The sequence below is a fragment of the Pleurodeles waltl genome, chromosome 5 (genome assembly GCF_031143425.1).
Source record: "Pleurodeles waltl isolate 20211129_DDA chromosome 5, aPleWal1.hap1.20221129, whole genome shotgun sequence".
Taxonomy (NCBI): Eukaryota; Metazoa; Chordata; class Amphibia; order Caudata; family Salamandridae; genus Pleurodeles; species Pleurodeles waltl.
Window position 1 is genome coordinate 980,509,890 of NC_090444.1, and position 24,216 is coordinate 980,534,105.

Here is a 24,216-nt window from a genome sequence, read left to right on the forward strand (position 1 = left end):
TTTAGGGGACGTGCACACGTGGAAACACAACATACCATAATGCCAAAAGATGTTTAAAACCCAAAAACTAGTTGTAATATTCCAAATCAAAAATTAGATGGAAGGATGCATATTCTTCTATTGTCTTGATAGTGGGTGTGAAGTTACTCTTTTTTTTTTTTTTTTAAAGAAAATATTTTCTTCAGTGTTTTTTTAAAATAGAACCAATGCAATCATTAAAGCCAGTCTACACCAACATCTGTTTCAAGAAAAATAGCGAATGTCGCCCTCATTAAAAGGTACTAAACGTGCCCGGATATCCAACAAGCAATTTTGAAATCAGCTGGTCATGGACAAATTACTGAGTAATAAAGAAGTTAAGAAAAGTAATAAACAAGTAAATAAACAAGCAGTAAAAAAACATATAAGTGATTGTATATAACAAAGTCAAGAAAAGAAAAGATAGAGGGCTACGCCTTCCTCCTCGGCGAGCCCTGCCGACACTACAGTAATATACTATAATGCTTGGGGAGAGAAGCACTGCAAAAACATAAGTATAATTTATATGTGAGTAAATCACGATCAAAGAGGTTGTTAATGGAGTTGCAAGGAGGTAAATACCGAAGACAGGTGGCCACAAATAGCATCTGTTTAACACAATGGCTTACATATTCACAGTGCTTTCTGTCACAGGCTGGGACCTCATAGCACTCATACACAAATCCCCATTCTCCATTGCACTAACAAGGATTCAATTCCGTGGTTCTCTGGTTACACCCACAGATCTCTGCAATGCACTACGTAACAGATATTTTATACGGCATTATATATTTAATTCCCCACTGATTAACTTGTATCAGTTTTCATTTAAGGTGTGCGTTGTTTTATATGTAGTTACCTGAAGGTAAAAGACAACAAACAAAAAACACCTTACAGATATTTTGTTTTTTGCCACACTTTTGACCCCAACTCCAGGCTCTGATCTCACTCCAATGCATGCTCACAGTTCTCATATGTTTTACTGCGATTCTACCACTGGGAGCAGACAATATTTCAAGACCTATTTTAGTTTAAAGGTCAATGAACACTACAAGGTTACTGCGTCACGAGGCCATAAAAGTGGCAGCTGGGCGCTATACAACTTCAATGCCAACTGCAGCTACAGTGTTTTTCCTCTGCAAGCTGCAGAAGACAACTCCCCCACCTATCAGTACCTCGGCACCTTATTCCCTACCTCTGTCTAGATAGGAAAGTGGGTTGGACAGTCTCAACCCATCTCTTACTATGCATAAATCACAGCAAGCATTTGATATGCCTGACTTTACTCAACACAGTGCAAGGAATTCGAAAAACTACCTCCCTCTAAGCGCATGCTAGCGGTTACAAATCAGGCAACCTCATTCACAAAGCAATTTGCATGTGTATGTCTCAACTACAGATGGATCCTTGTTTACAAATGCAAACCGGTTGTACAATTAAAAGAAGACCGTCCGGCACTCGAAAGAGGCTTTAGGAACCTGGAAGCACCCCTGGTGGTAAATCTTTGTGGGAGGGAAGTCGTTGGTACAGGGTAGAAATTCCCCACATCAGCGACGTGTCTCTTAAAATGCTAATTTTTTTCTTCCACAATATGCGTATTTGTGTATTTTCGCTCGAGAGAGAGGAATTCACAAAAACATACAGCATGATTCGTGGAAAGCTGTGACTGACGCAGGTTTCCAGGTGTACCCTGGAAAAGTTTAGTTTTGTGAACTACTAACAGCTGGAAATCTGCATCCAGACAAGCTTAGAATCTTGTAAGTGCAGATTTTTCAGTTTTTCTCCCACGAATCAAGCCCAGAGTGAAAGAATATGATGATTGTGCTACTGAAGTCTATGCACTCGCATATTTCCATATTTTTAACTTTCAGGAATTCTCTAAGGTATCCCAGCGGAGCACCTTGAATCCTACGACAATCATAGATTTCAAGCTTCCTCTGCCGTCACGGACATAAATCCCGTAGGAGCTCTGTAATCACAGTGACAGCTTTGATGTCAGAGGACTTCATATCAAATGCTTCTTCTGAAACTGGCAGATGCTGGAGGCCGTTGGATGTCTACTAAAAATATATATCTGCTGTTACAGGTCTTCATCTACAAGGCATGAGTAACATGATTCACATCATAGATCTCAGTTTCTTGAGCCTGTAAAAGTCATTTGACTTTCTATCTGGTTCCGGGTATTGTAAGACCTGTGGAACATATGGACTATATTGGCTGTAAGTTGGCCCATGGGCGAGACCTATTGGCTTTGCCGATGCTTGTTTTTAAAATTAATACTTCACCCCAGTGAAGGCCTTGACAGCTGAAAAGGGTACTAGATATTAAAACGAAGTGCATGTACCTTTCGCTTTTGTTATGTCCTGGACAGTGACGCTTGAAGTTGCTGTTTTCTCTGTAGTAAAGCCAGTGGGCCTACTAGCACACATGGAGTTACACAAGCCACCGCGCTTTGGGAACAGCAACGCTATTACTCCAAGGTATCAAATTAATTGTTACATTAAGCCTGACTCATTGCTGAGACTGGAATTATGGTAACTTTTAATAGGAAGGTGACTTTAGAAAGTCACCACTTTATTGTCTAAAACCTCTGTTACCCCTTCTGAACTGTCTACAGCTGTTTCCCCTCCCGCCCCCCTCCTCTCCCAAAGACAAAAGACTGACTCCTGCTAAAAAGTGTGAAGCACTCCCAGGAACAAAGAACAAACAAAACTGTTGGTGGGAGGAGGTGTGACCTCCTCAAGCCGGATGACTATTGGGCGTTGGCGTAGCGGCTACGCTTCAGTGAGGCAAACTGTAATTACAACTTAGCCTGCCCACTCTGTTGTGTACCAACTTCAACAACAATAAGGTGCTAAATGGAATGCTTGAATTAATCTCAGCCACCAGCAAGCACTCAGGGCCAATTCCTGATGTACAAGTTACTTACCTTCAGTAACAAAATATCTGGTAGAAACATATTCTAGTTGCAGATTCCTTACCTTAGTATTTTCCCCCAGGCGTCAGACTGGATCCGGAGATTTTTCTTCGAGCAATACCCTTGCGCGTCTGTAGGTGCCGTCGGTCGACTCCGCGGGCGTCGTGGTCGCCGTGATGACATCGGGAGTAGTATATAGATGCCACCCACGGGGAGCGACATCAGTTTCTTTTAATGACCTCATGCCAAAGCACAGAGCCGCTAAGAACACTGAAATTGGTGCACCAGAGCTAAGGACCTGAAACGGGGAATCCCTGTCCCTAGAAATCAGTTCGCAAGCGGGGAGGATGGGTGGGCGGTAATGAATCTGCAACTAGAATGTGTCTCTACCGGATATTTTGTTACATATGGTAAGTAACTTGTACATCTGATAGAGACTTCTTGTTGCAGATTCCTTACCTTAGAATAGATACCCAAGCAATGTCATCCTCTGTGGTGGGCTGCGAACCAAGATCATACTAGAAAGTCCTGTAGGACCGAACAACCAAAATAGCTGTCTTGACGGACCTGACTCTCCATGCAGAAGTGCTTAGCAAACGTGTGCAGGGACGCCCACGTAGCCCCCTGGCAGATATCCAGGACAGGAACTCTGCGTGCTGATGCAGTGGAAGCAGCTGTTGCTCTGGTGGAATGAGCACGCAAGCCTTCAGGAGGTTGCTTCTTGGCCAAAGCGTATCACATTTTGATGCAAAGAAGCACCCATCGAGAGAAGGTACGTTTTTGTACTGCCTTCCCTTTTTTCGCATCCACATACCTAACAAAGAGCTGATCGTCCACCCGGAAATCTTGAGTACGATTGAGGTAGAACGGCAACACTCTTTCTGGGTCCAGGTTGCGGAGTCTCTCCTCCTCATGGGAAGGATGTGGAGGTGCTTAGAAAGTAGGCAAAGTGATGGACTGACCTACATGAAAGGGTGTAACCACCTTAGGAAGGAAGGAAGCCCTAGTGCGCAACACAACTTTGTCAGGGTGCACAGACAAGTATGGAGGCTTTGAGGAAAGGTCCTGTAGCTCACTCACCCTGCGAGCAGAAAGACAGTTTTGAACGTGAGGAGCCGCAAGGGACAATTATGCATTGGCTCAAAGGGGGTACACATCAAATAAGTAAGTACAAGATTAAGGTCCCACTGAGGCATGATAAATGGAGTGGGAGGAAATAAATGGGTGAGCCCTTTTAGGAATCTATTCACAATAGGAGATTTAAAGAGTGAGGGCTGATCAGGAAGCCTAAGAAAGGCTGAAATGGCAGATAAATACCCTTTAAGGGTGCCCAACGCAGAGCCCTGCTGGGCTATAGAAAGAATGAATAGAATAACCTTGGACAGAGGGGCAGAAAGGTGATCAACAAATTTGTTGGTACACCATGCCACAAATTTATTCCAACGACAGGCGTATACAGTTATAGTTGATGGACACCTGGCTGCCAAGATAACATTGCAGACTTCGGATAGAAAGGCAAAGGCCGTCAACTGTTGCCGCTCAATCTCCATGCAGGAAGGCAGAGGTTGGACAGGTTCGGGTGAAGAACCATCCCCTGTTGCTGCGACAGAAAATCCGCACGTAGAGGCAGTCTGAGTGGAGGATCGATGGACATGCTCAATAGCTCTGGATACCATACTCTCCGTGCCCAGTCTGAAGCCACCAAGATGACTTGGGCCCGGTCCTTCCTGATTTTCTTGAGAACTCTTGGCAGAAGTGGTATAGGCAGAAAGGAGGCTGGAGTTCCACTCGAGACGAAAAGTGTCTCTGAGCGAGTGCCGCCTTGGAAACTCCAACAGCTGACATTGCGCGTTCTCTGCGGAGGCGAACTGATCTAACCAAGGCTCTCCCCACTGCTGCAAGAGACCTTGCTCCATCTCCAGATGGAGACACCATTCGTGATCGAGCTGTCCGCTCTGGCGTTGAGGGAACCCGCCAGATGTTGAACCATCAGGGTAATGCCCTGATGTTCCAGCCATGTCCAGAGGCGTAGTGCCTCCTGACAAAGGGTCCAGGACCCTACTCAGCCCTGTTTGTTGGAATACCACATGGCGGTAGTATTGTCCGTGAACACCTGCACCAGTTTCCCTTTAAGAGAGGGAAGGAATGTTTTCAACACAAGCCTGATTGCCCGGAGCTCCAGCAGATTGATATGGAGCCCCGACTCTGATGGAGACCAGAGTCCTCTGATCTCTGCCTCTCCCATGTGGCTACCCCAACCCAGAAATGACGCATCTGCCACTATAGAGAGATCTTGTTGGGGAAGGGAGAGCGATCTGCCGTGGACCCAATGCGGATTCGAAAGCCACCACTGCAGGTCTATCGCTGCCCCCTCTGAGATTTGAACCAGGTCGGAGCGATTCCCCTGATGCTGCGCCCACTGGAACTTCAGGTCCCACTGCAGAGCCCGCATGTGCCATCTGGCATGTGTTACTAGCAGGATGCAGGAGGCCATGAGGCCCAGTAGCCTCAGAGTCAGTCTCACCGAAACCCAAGACTGAGGCCGAAAGATCGGAATCATATCCTGAATGCCTTGGACTCGTTTTTCGGGAGGATAAGCCTGAAACTGCACTGTGTCCAGAACCGCTTTGATGAAAGGGAGCGACTGAGAGGGGGTCAGGTGTGACTTCGGCACGTTTATAGTGAACCCCAGTGTGTGCAGGAAGTTCGCCGTAGTCTGAAGGTGGGAGACGACTATCTGGGGCGAGTCTGCCTTCAACAGCCAGTCGTCGAGGTAGGGGTAAGACTGAAACCCCTAACCTGCACAGATGAGCTGCAACCACCGCCATCACTTTCGTGAACACCTGAGGGGTGCTGGTACGGCCGAAGGGGAGCCCGGTAAACTGATAGTGCTCGTTACCTACCACAAATCGTAGCTAACGTCTGTGGGCAGGCAGGATGGGGATGTGGAAATAAGCGTTCTGCAAGTCCAATGCTACCATCCAGTCTCCTGGGTCCAAGGCAGACAGAACCTGAGCCAGGGTGAGCATTTTGGATTTCTCCTTCTTGAGGAAGTAGTTCAGGTCCCGAAGGTCTAGGATTAGACGTGAGCCCTTGTCCTTCTTTGGTATCAGAAAGTAGCGGCCCAAAAAACATGCGGTGTTCACAGACCCCAGCGCAAGACTGGAGGAAGAAAACAACTTCTTGCCGAACAGTTCCAGCCTTTTGGATTCCCTATCCGGGGGTGCGGAAGGAAATGCGCCTGAAGAAGAGGACGCCTGGATAACAAGACTCTCAGGCGTGGGGTGTTGTGACAGGAATTTAGGGTCATTCGGAGCAGGCCAATGGCGGCGTGTGATAGTCCTATTCACAGGAGCCCCTGTGTTGGGTTTGGACCATGTACCCAAAAGGACATTGGTGAGGGCTTCATTAAAAGGCAACAGGGGCTCTGAAGTAGAAACCCCAGGCTGAAGCAACTCAGTCAGGAGATTAGACCTGACCTCAACAGTGGGAAGCTCGAGACCAAGGACCTCAGCTGCCCTACTGGCCACCACACCATAAGTTGCTCCCTCCGCCGTAGCCACGGTAGGAGGAGACAACATGCCAGCGTCAGGAGAAGTATCCAGACCACTGACTTCATCCAATTCCTGGGCCCAGTCTATAGCAGGGTCATCCTGGTATTCAGAAGGGTCCAGGGACCCTTCCAATTCCTCCCCATACTTGTACCCAAAATAAAAAGGGTCCGAATCCGACCTGGGGCGAATAAGACCCATCGAGGCCGAAGGCGGCGTCGGTCGACGCTGCTTCGACTCCGAGTCGCCGGGGATAAGAATCGGGTCAACGTCGATAGTGGGCACCACCGACGTCGGGAGCGTCGATATTCGACCCAGTGCCAGGGAAGGTCTCAAGGGTGTGCCCGGCACCAGTGTGGATCCGCGCATGGATCCAGAGGTGACCTCGGTGGCCAGAGCCAAAGCCACCGGCACAGAACCCGAAGGCCCCTCAGCCAAACCCCTTGGGCCCAAAGGCACCGTATCGGGGTTGGACCGCCCATATATGAGGCGCATGGCCTCAAAAAACTCTTTAAGCTGGGCGAGGGTCACTCTGGCTCTGGGAAACTCGGGGAAGCACGGAGCCGACCCAGACACAGGCTCTGTGGATGGAGGCCTAGTGCGTGGACGCTCTTCCCACGCCACCTCGGCCGAGCGACGGGATGAAGTCAGAGAGCGATGGGACTTCTTCTTCTTACCTTGACCCGAGGATTTAGAAGAAGACGAATGGTGATGACTCCGTGACCGATCTCAAGACCTTCCTCTCGAACGAGACCAGGACCTACGCGGAGTCAAGTGCCGGGCCGCCATTAGCTTTAGGGACTGCTCCCTCAAAGCCTTCGGGTGCATGGCCCGGCACTCTGAGCACGACTTTGGGTCTTGGTCGCACTCGAGACACCACAGACAAACCCGATGAGGATCCATCACCGACATTGTCCGATGACAGTCGTCGCATGGCTTGAACCCGGTCTTCGGAGACATCCTTGAAAGTCGCACAGGAAAAAACTCGACAAAACAGTCGAATTTGCCCAAAAAATAGCCAGGGTCGCTCTTTTCAGGATCAGCGTGTGGTGCAGAAAGAAAAGAACTGACATCACTGTGCAAGGGCAGCGTCTATATACTACTCCCGATATCACGGTGACCACGATGCCCGCGGAGTCGACCGATGCCACCTACCGATGCGCAAGGGTATTGCTCGAAGAAAAATCTCCATATCCAGTCTGACACCTGGGGGAAAATTTGAAGGTAAGGAATCTGCAACTAGAAGTCTCTATCAGATGCAAGGTTTTTCAACCACCATGACACCTCAGTTTTGACCCAGCCATACGTAAGTCAGTTTTGATCCTACTTCAGTGGGAGCAGTCAAGTCCTAACTGCCAGGCCAGGTCCTCCATGAACCCCAACAAATTCAACCCAGAAGTGGTTACGCCCTTATTAAGGCTCCTCGGCCAGGCATAGCATGGTTCCAGTGGCACAGTGAGCACAGGTTACCATACAAGCAAACCCACTGAACTTAGGACGTCAACCGCAACAACAAGGTGATGGATGGAATGTCTGAATTAATCTCAGCCACCAGCAATCGATCGGGCCTCATGCTAGTCCATCATTGGTGGTCCACCATGCCACCTCAGTTTGGATCCAGCCATATACAAATCACTCTTGACCCTGCTCAAATTGGAACAGTCCAGCCTGAGCTGCCAGGACAGGTCCTCCCTGAACTGAAACACAACCAAACCCAGGGCTCACTCCTTCGTGTAGGCAGGCAGATTGCATCTCCTCCAGAGAAGGAAAGCCTGTTTCAGAAGCAGTTTTGCAGGAGTGGCGGCTCATTATGCTTGGTACACAATAGGAGTGTGCCCAAAGCTCTGCACAGGGGAAGAAAACATGAGCCATCTTGGATTTAGGAAAAAAGGGTACTCTGGAATTGTTTTTGCCCAAACCCCCCAGGAAGTGTTGTAAATTGGGAAGGGTTGCCCAATGGGACCTGCTGCCCTATTAGCAAGTGAGTCCTTCCCTCCCACAAACAAAGATGAAATAAAAGTGGCACACAGTCTTCAGATCACTACTGGACTGTAAAGAAGAGAAGAAGGACCACCCTGCTGCCACCTGCACCCAGCAAAGAGAGGCTGCAACAAAGTCTGAACTGCACCCGCAGGCCTACCAAAAGGACAGATGCTCCATTTGTGCCAGGAAGGACAAAGTGACTCCAAGTATTAACTGGCTAGTCCAGTTAAGTATCAGTGTAAGGAAATGCCACTTTTTGTATGATCACCCTCAGGTTTTTGGACTGACACTGCTGTTTATTTTTACTAGAGTGCAGTGGGGCCTGGTAACCAGACCTCACTGTGCCCTTACCCTTAGACTAGTATTCCGAATAGATTCTTAACCAACTGGCTAAGCAGGTTTATGTCTCTAGTAAATGGTATCCAGGGCATGTAAGTTAGAGGGTCTGGTTGTGCCACCATGGGTGTGACATGTGTAAAATGTGACTCCAAGCCGACCATTTGCAGGCTGTAAGAGAGTTTAACCTGCTAGTCTGACCTTGCCATTTAAAGTAAAGCCAGACATCCCCCTGGTATATGTGTAAGTCACCTCTATGGCATACATATTGAGTCCTAAGGCAGGATGCAAGGTTCAACATATCCGAAGGGCAGTGTTCTGATAGTAAAAACGTGAAACGGTTGTTTTTACTGCTGAAAAGCTTGGTCGCCAATTGGTGAATGCAGAGTCACATGCTGAGCCGCCAGCTGTGCTATCTCTGGAATGGTGTGACCAAAGTGGGTCATCCAAGGCACCAAACAACTTGTTACATTATGCCTGACTTGATGCTCAGGTCGAAATTAATGTAACAAGATGGAGTGTGCAACTTTAGCAAAGTTGCCCCTTTGTTGCCTTTAGTCCTCTGTGCCTATACTGGTTGCACCCGGGAACCTATTGCTGAGACAGCTTAATGCTCCCCTTGGACGACATGCTAACAATTACCAGGAAAGGATGCAACAGGGGTCTGGCTCTGGAGGGAGGTGTCACCTCCTTCCTGCAGAAGCCACACAGGTGTTGGCCTAAAAGGCGAGATTCAAAGGAGCAGCTGCCTTTGAAGTGCAAATGGGTAACACTTGGGAGAGGGACTGCTCTGTTGTTCAGGCTAGCAGTTGGGATGGAATAGGGGAAAACAGCTTCCATACGAGTTATCCATGTATGCCCAAGGCAACCACAAGTCTGGGTCAGGCTAGGAAGCTTCACACATTCGGGAGAGGGGTCCTGCCATATTGGAAGTTGTCAGAAAGGTGCATTCTGGGATGCCCTGATGCCATATTTCATAGGAAGTGGACATCAGGTGGAAAGGAACCTGGTAGCCTTTTGGCTACCAATTGCATCCTACCCTGAGGGCATTTTCCAAGTGGAGCAACCCGAACTCAGATGTCGACTGGACTGGAAGAAGGCCCGAAGAAGGAATGCCCTGGTGCACCATGAACTGGCAAAGAGATTGCACCTACTGAAACTGGTGAGTAGCTAAGAAGAGGGACTGTGCCTGCTGTTTCCTGCTCAGGGAGAAGTCATCTACAGAGTCTAGCTAAAGCCAGGAGACTTCAAGGATCAGTGAGGGGGCCTCCTGTTCACAGCATAGGGACACAACAGCTGAGAAGTTTGCCGGGGCACGTTGGTAGCCCAGAATCTTCAATCTGCCACCAACCACCGCTGTGCAGCACCAGGTACCAGGAGCACAAAGTTGCACACAGGTTCGCTGAACCTAGGAGTGTCATCTGAGTGCAGCTGAGACCTCAATAGGATGGTTTTATCAACCCAGGAAGAACTGGCCAGTGACCTTGATACTGAGTGACTGGACCAGGAGGATTTTCTGGGGATGCTGACCCTGTGACCAGGAACACCTTACCCACTTTGTGGACTGAGGAGTATTTGCAGGAAAACCCCTGTCAACCTCATCACACCTACAGATTCCTTTGAGGTATCTCCAGCATCCTTCATCCCTTGCATCAGGACTACTTGCATAGGAAAGCCTTTGCAAAGGATAAAAATGACTGGAATTGATAGAGGACTGCTTCACTTGCTGAAGTAACTGTTTCTGAGGACCTTGCTGGTCCCCTTGACTAACTCCCCACTGGAGTTCATCACCGAAAGTGACTCCAACTGACAGCACTACACCTAGTCCAAACTTTTTAGTGAAAACGTTTCTTCCACCAAGGCTAAACTAATTAGTGAAAATGTTTTTCTAAGAGCCAATTTTTTTTTGTTTTGCGAATGCTTGTTCGCAGTTGAGTGAAATGCTTTATTTTGTATGCCTTGTAAATTCTATTCTTCCGGTTTTAATTAACTAATAAACTTGTGTTTTACTACTACTATACTTCCGGAACCCTCTGGTGGAGCTTTTTCAATGTGATGTTTAAAGATACATAAAAATAAAGTCTATTTTTATAATTTGGTGTTGGATTTCGTTGGTGTCTTGTCGATTTCTTCTTCAACTGTCATGGTGTTTGAATGATTTACACTAGTTCCTTTGTGTAAGCCTTGCTGCTCAGAGCCATAGTTACTCAGCGTTGACTTGAAGGTTTCAGAAATTAAACCTCAGGGTCCTTGAAGCGTGGGTAAGTGTATTACATGATGAGGTCGCAAAACCACACCTTATAAAACACCCAATTTCCTCCCAATTAGGGTCACAAACGTTAAGGCGGCCTGCAGCTCTGAGGGCCCAGCTGCCAAAGAATGCCTGTCTGCTGCTGGATACCTGAATGCAACCTGTGAGACCAAGTCTTGACTGTCACAGAGTGCCCTCAAGATCATTGGGTGGCAGAAGTCAGAATGGACTCTGAACCCCACACAAAAAAGATTTGCTTACCTGTAAGGAACTGCTGGGGTTAGGAGACCAGTTGGCCAGTGAAGGCTGGACTTGCACTGGACTCCACTGGCGCATCACTGTCAATTAAGTCCTGAGGCTGGAGAAGATCCCTGCCACTTGTGGATATCAGGATGGCCCCAAGAACACTCCCCACGTTTCTCCAGCATCTTCAGAATCCTGTATCCCTGCATCAGGATCACTTCTTGGCTGGACTGCAGCAAATTATAAAAATACAGAGAGGTCACTAAAGCTGCTGGACCTGAAAAATAACTGTCTTCCTGGACCTAACTGGTCCCTTTGACTGGCTCCCAGCAGGTTGTAGTCCGTCGAAGTGAAGATTAGTAGCTGTTGGTTCAGAAACTGCTAAGTAATTTACAACGATTTATCTTGCATTCTTTTCAAAATGAAAAAATCTCAGGTTTCCCTTGTTAAAGTTTTGTCCTTTTGGTGTCTATTTAAAAGATAAAAATACAACCTATTTTTATTGTGTCTTGTTTCTTACTTATTGACTGTTTCTTACTTATTGACTGAATGCTTTACACTTGTTCCATTGATTAAGCCTGAATGTTCTGTGCAGCAGCTACCCAAGACTGAGATAAGGGTTTTATTAAAGAAACCTAACTAGACCAGATAAAAATTATGACATTATTACATGGTGAAGTCTCACAGCCACACCACATAACCCCCAACCCCCCCCCCCACCAACCAAGTTATCCCCACCCAGTCAGCTAATTCGAAGGAGAGTACCTGGAGAAAAAGACTTTGGTCAGAGTCAGGGGCATAGATACTGCCTAGGACTATAGGAAATCCATCTAAGAAGCTCCACCCAGAAACATACTGGCCTTTCGGATCAAGACACTCCTCGCCAGCAAGCATCCATATTGCAGCCTCTCGGGCATAGGAAAGGTATGCAGTATTGTATAGATAACCCCTTCATATGTGCTGGAGTCAGTCATCCTCATGGGTCTCCTGAAGACAATGTGGGTTACCTGAATCTTCAACAGCACACGAATCTAGTGGAGTTTACACACTGTATGCATGCCCCTAATGTTCGATGTAGTCATGTTGCATTTACACTGGGCTGTCACTTTGAAAGGCTACTGTCTGAGAACATAACTATGAGAGTGCAACTACAAATCCTCTGTGAGAGTGGACAATGGAGTAGTCCAGGTGTCTAGGGTGTGAACTTTGCACAGGGCTCCACTGTAACTGGTTACATCCTTTAACAACCATTAACAACTTGAGGTCAGCAGCCAAACTAGAAACAGAGTAAACAATAATTAAGCTCTGCAAGGCACATGGGTTAACTTGTGCAAAAGCAAAGAGAGGCATGAAGAAGTACAAGAGGGAAAACTAAAGTTACCTCCAAGTGTTGTGAAAAAGTGGGCTGTTTGATCCATGAGAACCTTCAGTTGGGCTGGAAATAAAAAGGGCATATTTAAGGTTGAGCTCCCTGGGTTACTTTTTTTTTTTACTCCCAGGAAAGAGGCTCTTGGGCTCTGCATTGCCAGAGTAAAATCTAGAAAAATGATCACTCTGTTAGAGTCGACCGCAAGGGGGGTCTTCAGCAAAAAAATTTATAGGATGCAATCTCGGTAGTTCTAGAGTTTTGTCTCAATTTGCCTTAGGGAGGGGCCAGGGGACACCCCCTTGCTGGGACATGATGGATGCTGTACCCCAAACACATACGGCAGGCCCTGTGAAGCTGTGTTCGTCTTAAGCCAGTTCTCGATGTATTGAGTATGGCCACTGACTTCCACATCCTCTGGGAGGTCCATTATGCACAGAATGACTCTCTGAACACTGACCTCCATGTCCTCTGCCAAGTCCTCAAGAAAGCAGATATGGTCAGTTAAGTCCAGCAGTTTCTTTGCCATGGCGTTGACGAAGGGGGGCAGATATTTTAAGGAGGTTTTGCTACCATGGACTCACTCCTTAAGTTGGCACTACTCTTCGTGGAGGATGCCAATGTCCAGGGTAACACTGTCTATTTTTGTCTCCAGTGCCGATGTGGGTTCGCTAATTGCTGCCAGGATTATGTACAGCTTGTCTGACGTAGCCAGGGCCTCAGAGGCCGGTGGGTCTATACTCAGAGATTCTTTAGAAAATCTCTCAAGGGCACTTATGTACTCGATGGAGTCATCCTGTTGCATTGCACTGCCCACCAGACTATGTATGCCCATGTCACTCAGAGGAACCCCAAGGCGTTGGGAGTAGAATGCAATAATCAGCCTGCCAACTATCCCAAAAGGAAGTCACTGAGGCAATGGATGGTCGGCAAGAACAGTTGACGGTGAGTCAACCATAACCCCAGGTGAGAGAGGCTGTCCCACCGCAGTGGCGGGAGGCAGGTGTCACAAGTGAGCATCCAGTGATGGCCCAAGCAGACTGAGATGTGCTGCAAGAGTGTCATATTGCACTGGGAAAGACCTCTCCAACTCAATTGACAATCCAGGATAAATGCATGTGGCTCAGCCGGGCTCCCTAGTCAGAGAGTGCTTTCTCCCACGAGGGACCCCCGCAGCAGCATTATGGAGACTTCCACACACAGTCCACTTCTAACGGCCCCTACAGGGGCCACAGATCGCTGCAGCAGTTTATTACAGAACCTGCAGTCCCACCCCTCTCTTCTAACATCAACCAAATAGCAGTGCTTAGGAAGAATAATCAGTTTGCCCTTGCTTACAAGAGGCCTCATGTGTCTGAATCTCCTCCGTCCAACCACAGCCCAGCAGTTTGACTGTCCTCACTGTTTACTCGCCTCACTCTCCAGTTTGTGCAATACCAGGTCAGGGGCATCCAAATTTGATCCCGCAGGCTTAATTCAGTACTCAGGCTCACTCATCACTAACACAGCCCTATACATGTGTTATACACAGTACACATGTGCACACACTCAGTGTACATCTGGGATGCCAGCACAAGGTTGTGTGCCTACACATTAGAGCAGAACTTTACATGTGTGTGGCTGGTAAACCTCACTTCCATTGAAACAGGTGAAAAGGTCTGGTCACACTATTGAGACTTCCAAAACATGGTATGCTGCCACCACCGCTTTAAATGCTCTAAATAGAGAAGAGATAGTAGTCAGTTGCCCACAATGAGGGCATGCTTGATGCACCCTTCTCTGTTACAGGACAGGTCCAGGATGATAAATACTAAGGGAAAAGCCCAGGCCTCTGCACACATGCTTATTTAGACTGATGGCAGTGCCACATAAAAAGTATGGCTACCATAATATGCATGCTGACATTCAGCTCAGGGGAACATGTCAGTATACCATGCAGGGGACATTCCCATCCCAAAAATGACCACCTACTCTGGAAATACTGGTCCACGTGAACTTCGGTTGCAGAATCATAAGGAGGCTCTGCATGGCCATCAGAGAAGATTCACACAAATACCCACTACATTCACGTACAAAATGGGAGACAGACTCTAACCAGGTCTTTCAAGACAACAATGAAGGAAAGTGTTGCTACTGATAAGAGGTGTGAAGCAATGCTAAATTTCACTTACTCCATTTTATCTATGTGCACAGTTTTCCCTTTGTGACCAACTGTAAAAGCCTTGGTATTGGTTGGGAAGCAGGTTAGGTTGTGTCAGGGTACTTCAGAATAGTGCTCTTGACATAGACAGAGAGGTGGGGGAATTGGCGGGGGCAAACAACTATTGCAAGTAAGAGATATGGCAGCTAAGGGATGGGGGAACAAAACACTGTGATAGGGTAAGAGATGGACAGAATATGGCCTGGAATCAGGTGTGGAAGGAAGGCCACCAACAATGTGATGACAGCATGATAGGAAACAGCCAGGTGGAGGCAGGGGACCAAGCACTGCAGCAAAGATGAGACCAGGCATGAACTGAGAGTCTGTCAGCTACAGACTAAGCACAGTGATGATGCAGGGGTGGAATAGAACACCTATATCAGGCTCAGTGGGGGGTGTGGGTGGGCCCCATGATTGAACATCACAACACGTATGGGACATAATTAAACTAACTATTTTCAAGACAGGACGGTTGAATTTACAAGGGCCTGATGCCATGACATAGGTACAGGAGTAATGGGATACAGATGGTGACCAGTGCCTGTGGAGAGGCTGGACTGATAAGCATGGCAAGAGTGGTATGGATGAGGAGTTGGAATCTGATAGAGATCAGCATAGGGGCAACATTACCAAGCAAAAGGTAATGTAAGAAGATCGCTCTGTATATACTATACCAAAGTAAGGTATAGTGTGCACAGCTGTGGAGTTCGTAGTGACAAACTCCCAGCACATATACTCAATATGGCTTCACTGCACTTACAGCATCTAAGAATGTACTTAGACACTGTAGAACACATTGCTTATGCAGCTGTGCCCTCACCTGTGGTATAGTGCACCCTGCCTTAGGGCTGTAAGGCCTGCTAGAGGGGTGACTTACACAGGCATTGTTTTGTAGGCATAGCACTCAGGGAGAGGTGCCATGCCGACTTTATCTATTTCTCTACACCAACACACACAATCTGCAATGGCAGTGTGCATGTTTGGTGAGGGGTCCTTTAGGGTGGCATATTACATGATGCAGCCCTTAGAGACATTGTCTGGTCACAGGGCCTTTGTTATCACTGGTAACTTTTACAAGTGACTTAGCTGGGGTGCCAGAGGTGTGCCAATAGTGGAAGCAATGGTATAGTTTAGGGAAAGAACACAGGTGCTGGTGCCTGGTTAGCAGGATCCCAGCACAGACTGAGTAAAGTTAGCATCAGATATCAGGCAAAAAGTGGGGGTGGGGGGGAAGAAATACAATGCCAAAAGGGGCACTTTCCTACAGGCACCACATTTGAGCAAAGCAATATGTTGCCCCAATGGGCACCCAAAACTCAGCAGTCGGCTCCTGCTGCCACGTCCTGAAGTATTCTACATCGATTTTTAATATGTAATCTGTGTTTTAGTTTAATGGTCAAGGTGATACAGAGCCATTTCACAGCACTCAATCACTGCTTAAGTGCCGAAAAGCAACACCAGGCTTCTTGCAGCATTCAACTGAGCCCTAACCTCACTCCTACCTGAAAATTCTGTACTGAGGTATCAACAACATAAAACAGGAGGTCCAGTTGCAGGGAGAAAAATGCTTCTCCTCAAACACAGCTCATGCATCTATTTGCACACAACACATAAGTGATCAATATTTCCTTCAGACGTGAGGTAGTGAACTGGATGTTCTCTGCCATAGACCCAAACGTGTAGAATCATGTCACTTTGTGATCTTGTAATGCCAGTATTTCAAGAAGGAGAGGTAAGAAGGAACAGTGGGTCGAAGACTGACGTGTTTAGTACATGCCCAGTTCCATGCCTCAGTTTGATCAAAGATCAGTGTCAACATAATTCTGAGCATTTTGCACCAATCAATTCCTTTGGTCCAACCCACATAATAGTTGCCAAAGTACACGTCACAAAGAAATTAACTTCCAGCATCGGATCTGTACAGTACATCTTGTTGGTGGATTGTACATTAAAATTAGCCACCACATTTCACATGTAGAATCAGGATGTCATTAGTATAGTAGAATATTTTAATCACAGAAAAAATGAATTTCAAACATAGCTCTTGAGGTAGAACATTTGCAAAAGAAAATACATCATCTCCATTTTACTACCCACCATATAAGTAAACTCTTGTTAACTAACTGCACAAGATCTAGTCAGATGACAGAAGATGCAAAATATTACCTGATACTTTCATCTGCTGTGTATGGACTTGTCCTAAAACCTGAATTGCACCACTTTGAGTCTTTTTGCAAATACTTGCAGTAGCTGGGCAGCCTGTTGGTCCTTGGTGTATTCCTTGACAAAGGTTCAAGTAGTAGCTGTTAAAAGAAAGTATGATAAATTATAAGCATTTTAACTCTTGCAGTATGCATATTATTCATGTTAGGCAAATATGATACATGGATCCCCTGTAATATCTGTGGGATCTTTAATTGATTATTTTCTAATACTGTTACGATGAGACCAAGTGGTCCGGAACGAGGGCGATGTGGCGAAACAAAGTGAACACCCTTGAAGCAGTAATGGTAGTTTAATTTTTTCTCCAAACAATCTGAAGTAATCCTAAAGTCGGAGCACTTGGATGAACAAGGAGGACCACTTTTCCCTCAGGGTACTCTTGTACTGGAGTACCCAGCAGACTCAAACTAACTTTACTGGCTGACACTCAGAAAAGCTGCTTTGTGACATCTTAGGGCAGCAGTTTTTTTAATCACAGCCTTTTTAGGTTGAGCATGCAAGCCCTTTGACCTGTTGTAAGTGTTGTGGGCTTTTAACCACGCTCACCTCACACCCAGCACTTTAACTTGTTTGTGGGCTTGTCCTTTAAAAATCACTTGACGTAATTGGTAAATGCTTTACATTTGCCCCGCCTTGGGGTGGTTTTGTTGCCATCTTGTAGACAGCCCCTGTTACATGGATTACTGCACCAGTGCCGGTATGTTTTACTGTGAGCGAACTACTTTTTTCCCTTCAGTGTCTCTCCTTCGCGCTCATACTTATGGCGGCCATGGCACTTTGAATTGGCTGGCACTGACGTCCCCAGCACCGGCACCCCTCAGTTTCTGTTCGTCTCTCCCCGTCCCCAACAGCCCCCCACACGTTATTGCTTGGTCTTGTTAGCTTCTGTTGTAACAGGTACGCAGCTCAGAGTCCATTCATCACGATTTTACACGCTGGCTGCACCAAACCACTTACCCTTGGAAAAAACTAATGAGCGCAAAATTGGTTAAGAGGCACCTAAAGTGCTGATGGATAGAGCCTTTAATTATCATACGCAATTATGCAATAGCGGAACTTATTTACATATCTATTATGATGCAGATTTTCCCCTCGCTCAAATCAAAGCCCGTGGCATTACCGCAGAATACTAACACCACGCATCTTTAATGAGATTCGCTAGCAAGATTCCCGCTGCAAGCTGATACATTTGCATTTTCTTTCAAACAGAGATCCTGAGTCAATGACGTGACGCGCGTTTCTGCCCTTTGAATGACTCAGGAAATTAGTTTTGGTGCAGGCTTAATGTTATTATGGGAGCGAATGGATGGAATATCGGATTAAAGTATTTCTCCTTGCCTCAAACCGAGGGAATAGGGCCCTCATCCAATCTAAAAAAAAATAATCTGTTTATACAAATAGCAAGTGAAGTGTTCACACAAGAAAGATGTACCACTGTAGTGCTCAATTACAGAGACAATTATAAAGCTCACTGCGGTTATCTAGCAATAATTATGCGCGCCTACAGATGATATGAAGTTAACCCCTGGGGCCTGTTTGAGCACAGATAGATTTAAGTGAAAAGAACCATTAACATGATACTACTATTTTCTAGTAAGGTGACCTCTATAAAAAAAATATCTTATTAACAATGAATGGATTTTGGTAGACACGGAACCGCTGCTATTGCAAATGTAAAGGAAAAAAGGCTTATTTTCTAAACACAAATGGTGTAATAATTCACGCACCTTTTGCTTGCTGAGTGTTCGCGTTTGAAGTACTCATTCCACACAAAGCTCTTGTAACTCGCAAATTACGCAATGCATGCAAAGGTTGTGTAAATATATTTATAAAGTATACCTAAACTACACACGATGCTAAACAAGGGGCCAGTGAAGCTGGCGATCCCCACTTTAGGCAGCCGTAGCTGCAACTTGTAATAAGCTTCGTTAATCGTCAATGACGTTCCCGTCTCTAGTTCGTGTACTAAAGCAAACTGTTTCCCTTTTCAAAGACAGGCTGTTTTCTTGATTAGGACATCTCTTTTTGAGGTCTTTGAAAATCTATGATTTTTGTCACATCAAGAAACATGAATACACTCACCTTTGAACACTTGTAACTAGTCACGCCCCTAAAGTTAAATGAGGCAATTTATTGTGCTTGTGCATTTTTAAATGAGACAAGTAAAAGTTGCCAATTTACCCTTCCCTGCAAATAAAACAGTGATAAATATTTTCAATTTATCACAATAATTACTATCAAATTCACTCAACTGTAATGTTTTCACCTAACTACATTTTCCAGGCATCTTAACTATCAAATTACCATTCAGTTTTAGCCTGAGATATCAACATGTCATAGATGTGTTACTGACATACCTTACTGATTTCTATCTCTTGAAACAACTTCTGCCCCACATTATCCAGAACTTGCTGGGCCTTTTACATCAATGGTGTGCACATCTATCTTTTGAAGATACAAAAATGGTTATCCCCTTTTCAAATCTGGAATAAATGCCGAGTGTCTTGTTTAATGTTTAATTTACCTCTACAAATCTGATTATGAAGCAGAGTGGAATCGCTGTCTGGAAATCAGCTCTTTCTGATTCTGAGTAGGTCTGTGTTCCTTTATCAAGGTTTCCTTGGTGTAGGAACACTTGACCCAGATTTTCTGGGTGGTAATTTCACCTTAAAAAATGGTATGAGGTTTTGGCTGCAGCAGTCAAGCTTCTTTCCAATTTTGTCTTGCAGGCTGGGACATACTGTGTCCCCCTTGCACAAGACCATTCCTTTCACTTCCCTTCCCTCCAAGCCCTCATCAGTCCCCCAACCGCTTAAGGTTGGTGTTAAATGTATGCTTTAAATTCCATAGAAATAGATATTCAGTGTGGTTTAAGAACAGGTGAACCCAGTCCCACACTGTAATGTTCTGTTCCATGGGGTCTAACTTGTAATTGAAGGTAATACCTTGGATTTACACAGTAAATGTACATTTGCATGCAAATTTACCACCTCAGCAGTAGCTTGTTGTTGGAAAATGGCCCTCTCTGAAGGGTCACTCTAAACTTTTTGCCTTCCTCCTCCTTTTTTCTGACCTCCTTTTTGTTGGCTTTAGGACTCATGACACTTTAGCACTGCAAACCAGTGCTAAAGTGGTTGTGCTCTCTCCCTAAAAACAAGGTAACATTGGCTCATACCCAACTGGCATATTTAGTTTACTTGTAATTCCCTAGTAAAGTGCACTACATGTGCCCAAGGCCTGCAAATTAAATGAAAATAGGGGGCCTGCAGTACTGATTGTGTCACCCACAAAAGTAGCCCCTTAACCATGCCTCAGCCCTGCAATCGTGAGGCATGTGTGTGCAGGTTCACTGCCACTTCGACCTGGCATTTAAAACTGCTAGTCAAGCCTTAAACTACCCTTTTTCTACATATAAGTCACCCCTAAGGTAGGCCCTAGGCAACCCATAGGGCAGGGTGCTATGTAAGTAAAAGGCAGGACCATGTACTTATGTGTTTTGCATGTCCTGGTAGTGAAAAACTCACAAATTCGTTTTCCATAACTGTAAGGCATGCTCTTCTCAGACTAGCTTTAGAACTGCCCTCACACACTTAAGTGGTAGACTCTGATCTGGAAGGAGTAGCCAAGTCATGTTTAGTATGGCCAGAACAGTAATAGAAAATCCTACTTACTGGTGAAGTTGGATTTACTATTACTATTTTACAAATGTCACTTTTAGAAAGTAGACATTTCTCTGCACTTAATGCCATCTGTGCCTTACAGCCTGTCTCCAATCCACGTCTGGTGTGTGCTGGTTGACGGCTCCGCTTGTGCATTCCACCCAGACAGCCATAAACACAAGAAACTCCATCACAACTGCATTTATCTGCATACATAATGGGTCCCCCAGGGTAGGAAGGGTAAGGGGCTCACACTTACATTTCAAAGGCCAGTGGCCTGCTCTCACACAAAGGACTGATAACCCCCCACCCCCCAACAAGGATCCTGGCAGATCGGACTAGGCTGAAAGGGTACCTTATGCACTTCAAAACCACTCTTTGAAGTTTCCTCCCCTTCAGAGGCATGTTTGGGTATATATACTGGGTTTCTGACCCCATCAAGTCAGACACTTCTGGATCTACACCTGAACTCTGTCAGAGGAATTGCCTGGCTTACCAAAGGACTCATCTGGATGCTTTGTTGAGAAGGACTGCTGCCCTGCTTGCTGTCCTGCTGCCTGTTGGCCTCTGACTTTGCCTTCCACAAAAGTGCTATCCAAGGGCTTGGATTAAGCTTGTCTCCTGTTCTGAAGTCTCAGGGCCAACAAAGACTTCACCTACTAGCTTCTAGCTAGTTCACTGACTTCAGCGACTCCAGCACTAACGCCACACTGCTGGCTGCTCTGGTGCCCTCGCTGCACCCAACGAAGGAAGGCAAGTCTGAACTCACTGCGATGCTGCGGACGTCTGGCAGTGTGATCGCAAACCGTGAAGTCGGCACATCACGTCTTGACCGAATGGATCCATTGACCCCCACCGGGTCACAAGGAACCAACGCCTCACCACCAACGTTGCACCAGCTCCCCCTGCAAGTAGATGGAAACAATGCCTCACCTCCCCTGCCTCACAGTGCGGAGCCAATGCCTCACCTGCCCAGGCGCCTGGGGGTCCGTGTGATGCCGTGATCGGCACCTCTGGCGTCAGACTATTGAAAAAGACTCTGTCAATGACATCGTGATAGCCCCAGTCGGAGCTATTGTGTTTCTAAGCGCTTTAGTGAGATTTAATCTTTGAAAATTATTAACTTTGCTTGTGTACATTGGAATTCGTTTTGACCTTATTTTATTTAGATAAATATTATCTATTTTTCTAAACCTATGTGGTTTATTTTTGTAGTGTTTTCACTGTGTTACTGTATGAGATATTGCACAAATACTTTACACATTGCCTTCTAAGTTAATCCTGTCTGCTCTGCGCAAAGCTCCCAGAGGGTGTGGACAGGATACTTTAGGTAGTGTTGTGACTTACCCTGATTAGGATTGTGGCCCCTACTTGGACAAGGTTTTATACCTCTGCCAACCAAAGACTCCAATTTCTAACACCTGCAACTCAGAATCAAGGTCTATGCCGGCAGTAACCATCATATGTTTATTTACCTATGTTATATGTAGCAGAAGTACATAGAGCATCAAATATGATTTGATCCTATTTAGACAACTTGACATGTTTTCATATTTTGATGTCCCCTTTATTTGAGAGGTAGTGAATCTCAATTCTTAAGGATGCTGGACTCTCACCCACATTAATGTGGAATGTTTAATCACAGAGCCAACCAGCTTTGGACTGTGTTCTATGGAAAGCTGCTTCTAAGTATTGAAGAAAATATATCAGTTCAGTTATTTCTTTGGTCTAGTAACCCCAAGTCATTAGGTCGAGCACGCAAGTGCTTTGACCTGTTGTAAGTATTGTGGGCTTTTAACCACGCCCACCTCACGCTCGCCACTTTCACTCATTTGTGGGCTTGCCTTTCGAAAATCCCTCAATGTCATTGGTAATCACTTTACGTTTGTCCCGCCTTTGGGCAGTTCTTTTCCCGCCTTGCAGACTGCCACTGTTACCTGGATAATTGCACAATTGCCGATATATTTAATCGTGGGCAAAATATTTTTTTTATTTTATCTTTCCCCTTTGTGCTGTATGGAGGCCATGGCACTCACAGCACGAACAGGCACAACAAAGTGAACTCGATCGGCGGTATTAGAGCGTTGGTCCCATTTTTCACAGTTACCTAATCAGAGTAATTTCTTGTGGCTCTCCCCTTAAAACACTTAAAATTGGTAAATGCTTTACGTAAAACAGAAATCCTCAAAGCAAAAGCGGCTCTCTCGGCACAGTGGGAGAGTTGATACTATACCATTCACTACACTTGGGAAATTCGCCCCATAATGCTTTGCAGGACATAACCTTTACAAAAAAAATGTCAGCCTGTGGTGGTCCAAGGACAATAGGACACTCACCAAAATGTTCACAACAACATGCTCTTTCTGTCTACATCCTTTCTGGGTCACCACACTAGGTTAGTGAGGACCCCAAAATAATAACCCCTCCCACCATTCAATGTCTTTTTAAGCACTCTCATGGCTGGAACTTTTGTTTTACATCTGAGAGTAGCTTGTGTTTTAAGGTCCTTCTTTGTAATATCTTTGCTATAGATCTGCTACCTCTGAAAAAATATAAGGCATTATGCCCTCTAGGGGCTAAATATATAGGTACACTGCATTATTGAGTACCATTTTCTTTTTGTGTGGTTATGTCCTCTAGGGGCAACTATATAGTTATATGACCATGTTTCTTATGAATGCTATTTACACTATGGTGTCCTCTAGGGGCTGTTCTAATTCTAGGAGCTGTTGAAAGCATTACCGTCATATTACCATACTAAAATATTTGCGGCATAAAAGCTCGCCCCATAATGCTTTGCAGGGCATTACTTTCACAAAACATGTTTGCTCATAACTAATTAATAATTGACCTAGGACAATAATTGTCCTAGGACAATGGGACCACCATCAAAATGATCTGTCTCAATCATCTCTGGGTCCCCACACTAGGTTAGTGGGGCCCTCAAACTAATACCCTCCCCCACCGTTTAGTGTCTTTTAAGCTTTCCCATGGCTAGAACGTTTGTTTTACAGCTGGGAGAAGTTTTGGTTTAAAAGCCTTGTTAGTAATATCATTGCGGTAGGCCTGCTAGCCCTAAAAACTCTCTAGGGGCTAAGTATTAGGTTACACTGCAGTACGTTCACCTTTTTGTTTATGGGTTTATGTCCTCTAGGGGTGAACGTACAAATTACTTACCTTCGGTAACAAAATATCTGGTAGAGACATATTCTAGTTGCAGATTCCTTATATGGTTACATGACCATGTTTTCCTACAAATTATATTTTTGTTATGGTGCTCTCTAGGGACTGATAGTATTAAAGTGTAATGCCAAAAGTTTATTTTTGATAAAGGTTTATATGATAATTGCATGTGTTTTAATAATCTCTCTTTATTACAATTATGATTCAGGCCAACTTTACATCCTTATTACATTATCACTGTTTGAACACTCATAATATGTTTGGGTGACCCTTCTAGTTTATTTCC

At 45.6% G+C, this 24,216-nt stretch overlaps 1 protein-coding gene across 1 annotated transcript in view; it reads right to left on the reverse strand.

Moving 5' to 3' along the window:
- IGF2R (insulin like growth factor 2 receptor) overlaps window positions 1-24,216 on the reverse strand; it is a 1,086,527-nt gene that overhangs the window by 89,593 nt on the left and 972,718 nt on the right. Inside the window, exon 41 of the mRNA XM_069235138.1 lies at window positions 17,032-17,168. Coding sequence (XP_069091239.1) covers window positions 17,032-17,168 — 137 coding nt within the window. The remainder of the gene's footprint in view (window positions 1-17,031; window positions 17,169-24,216) is intronic.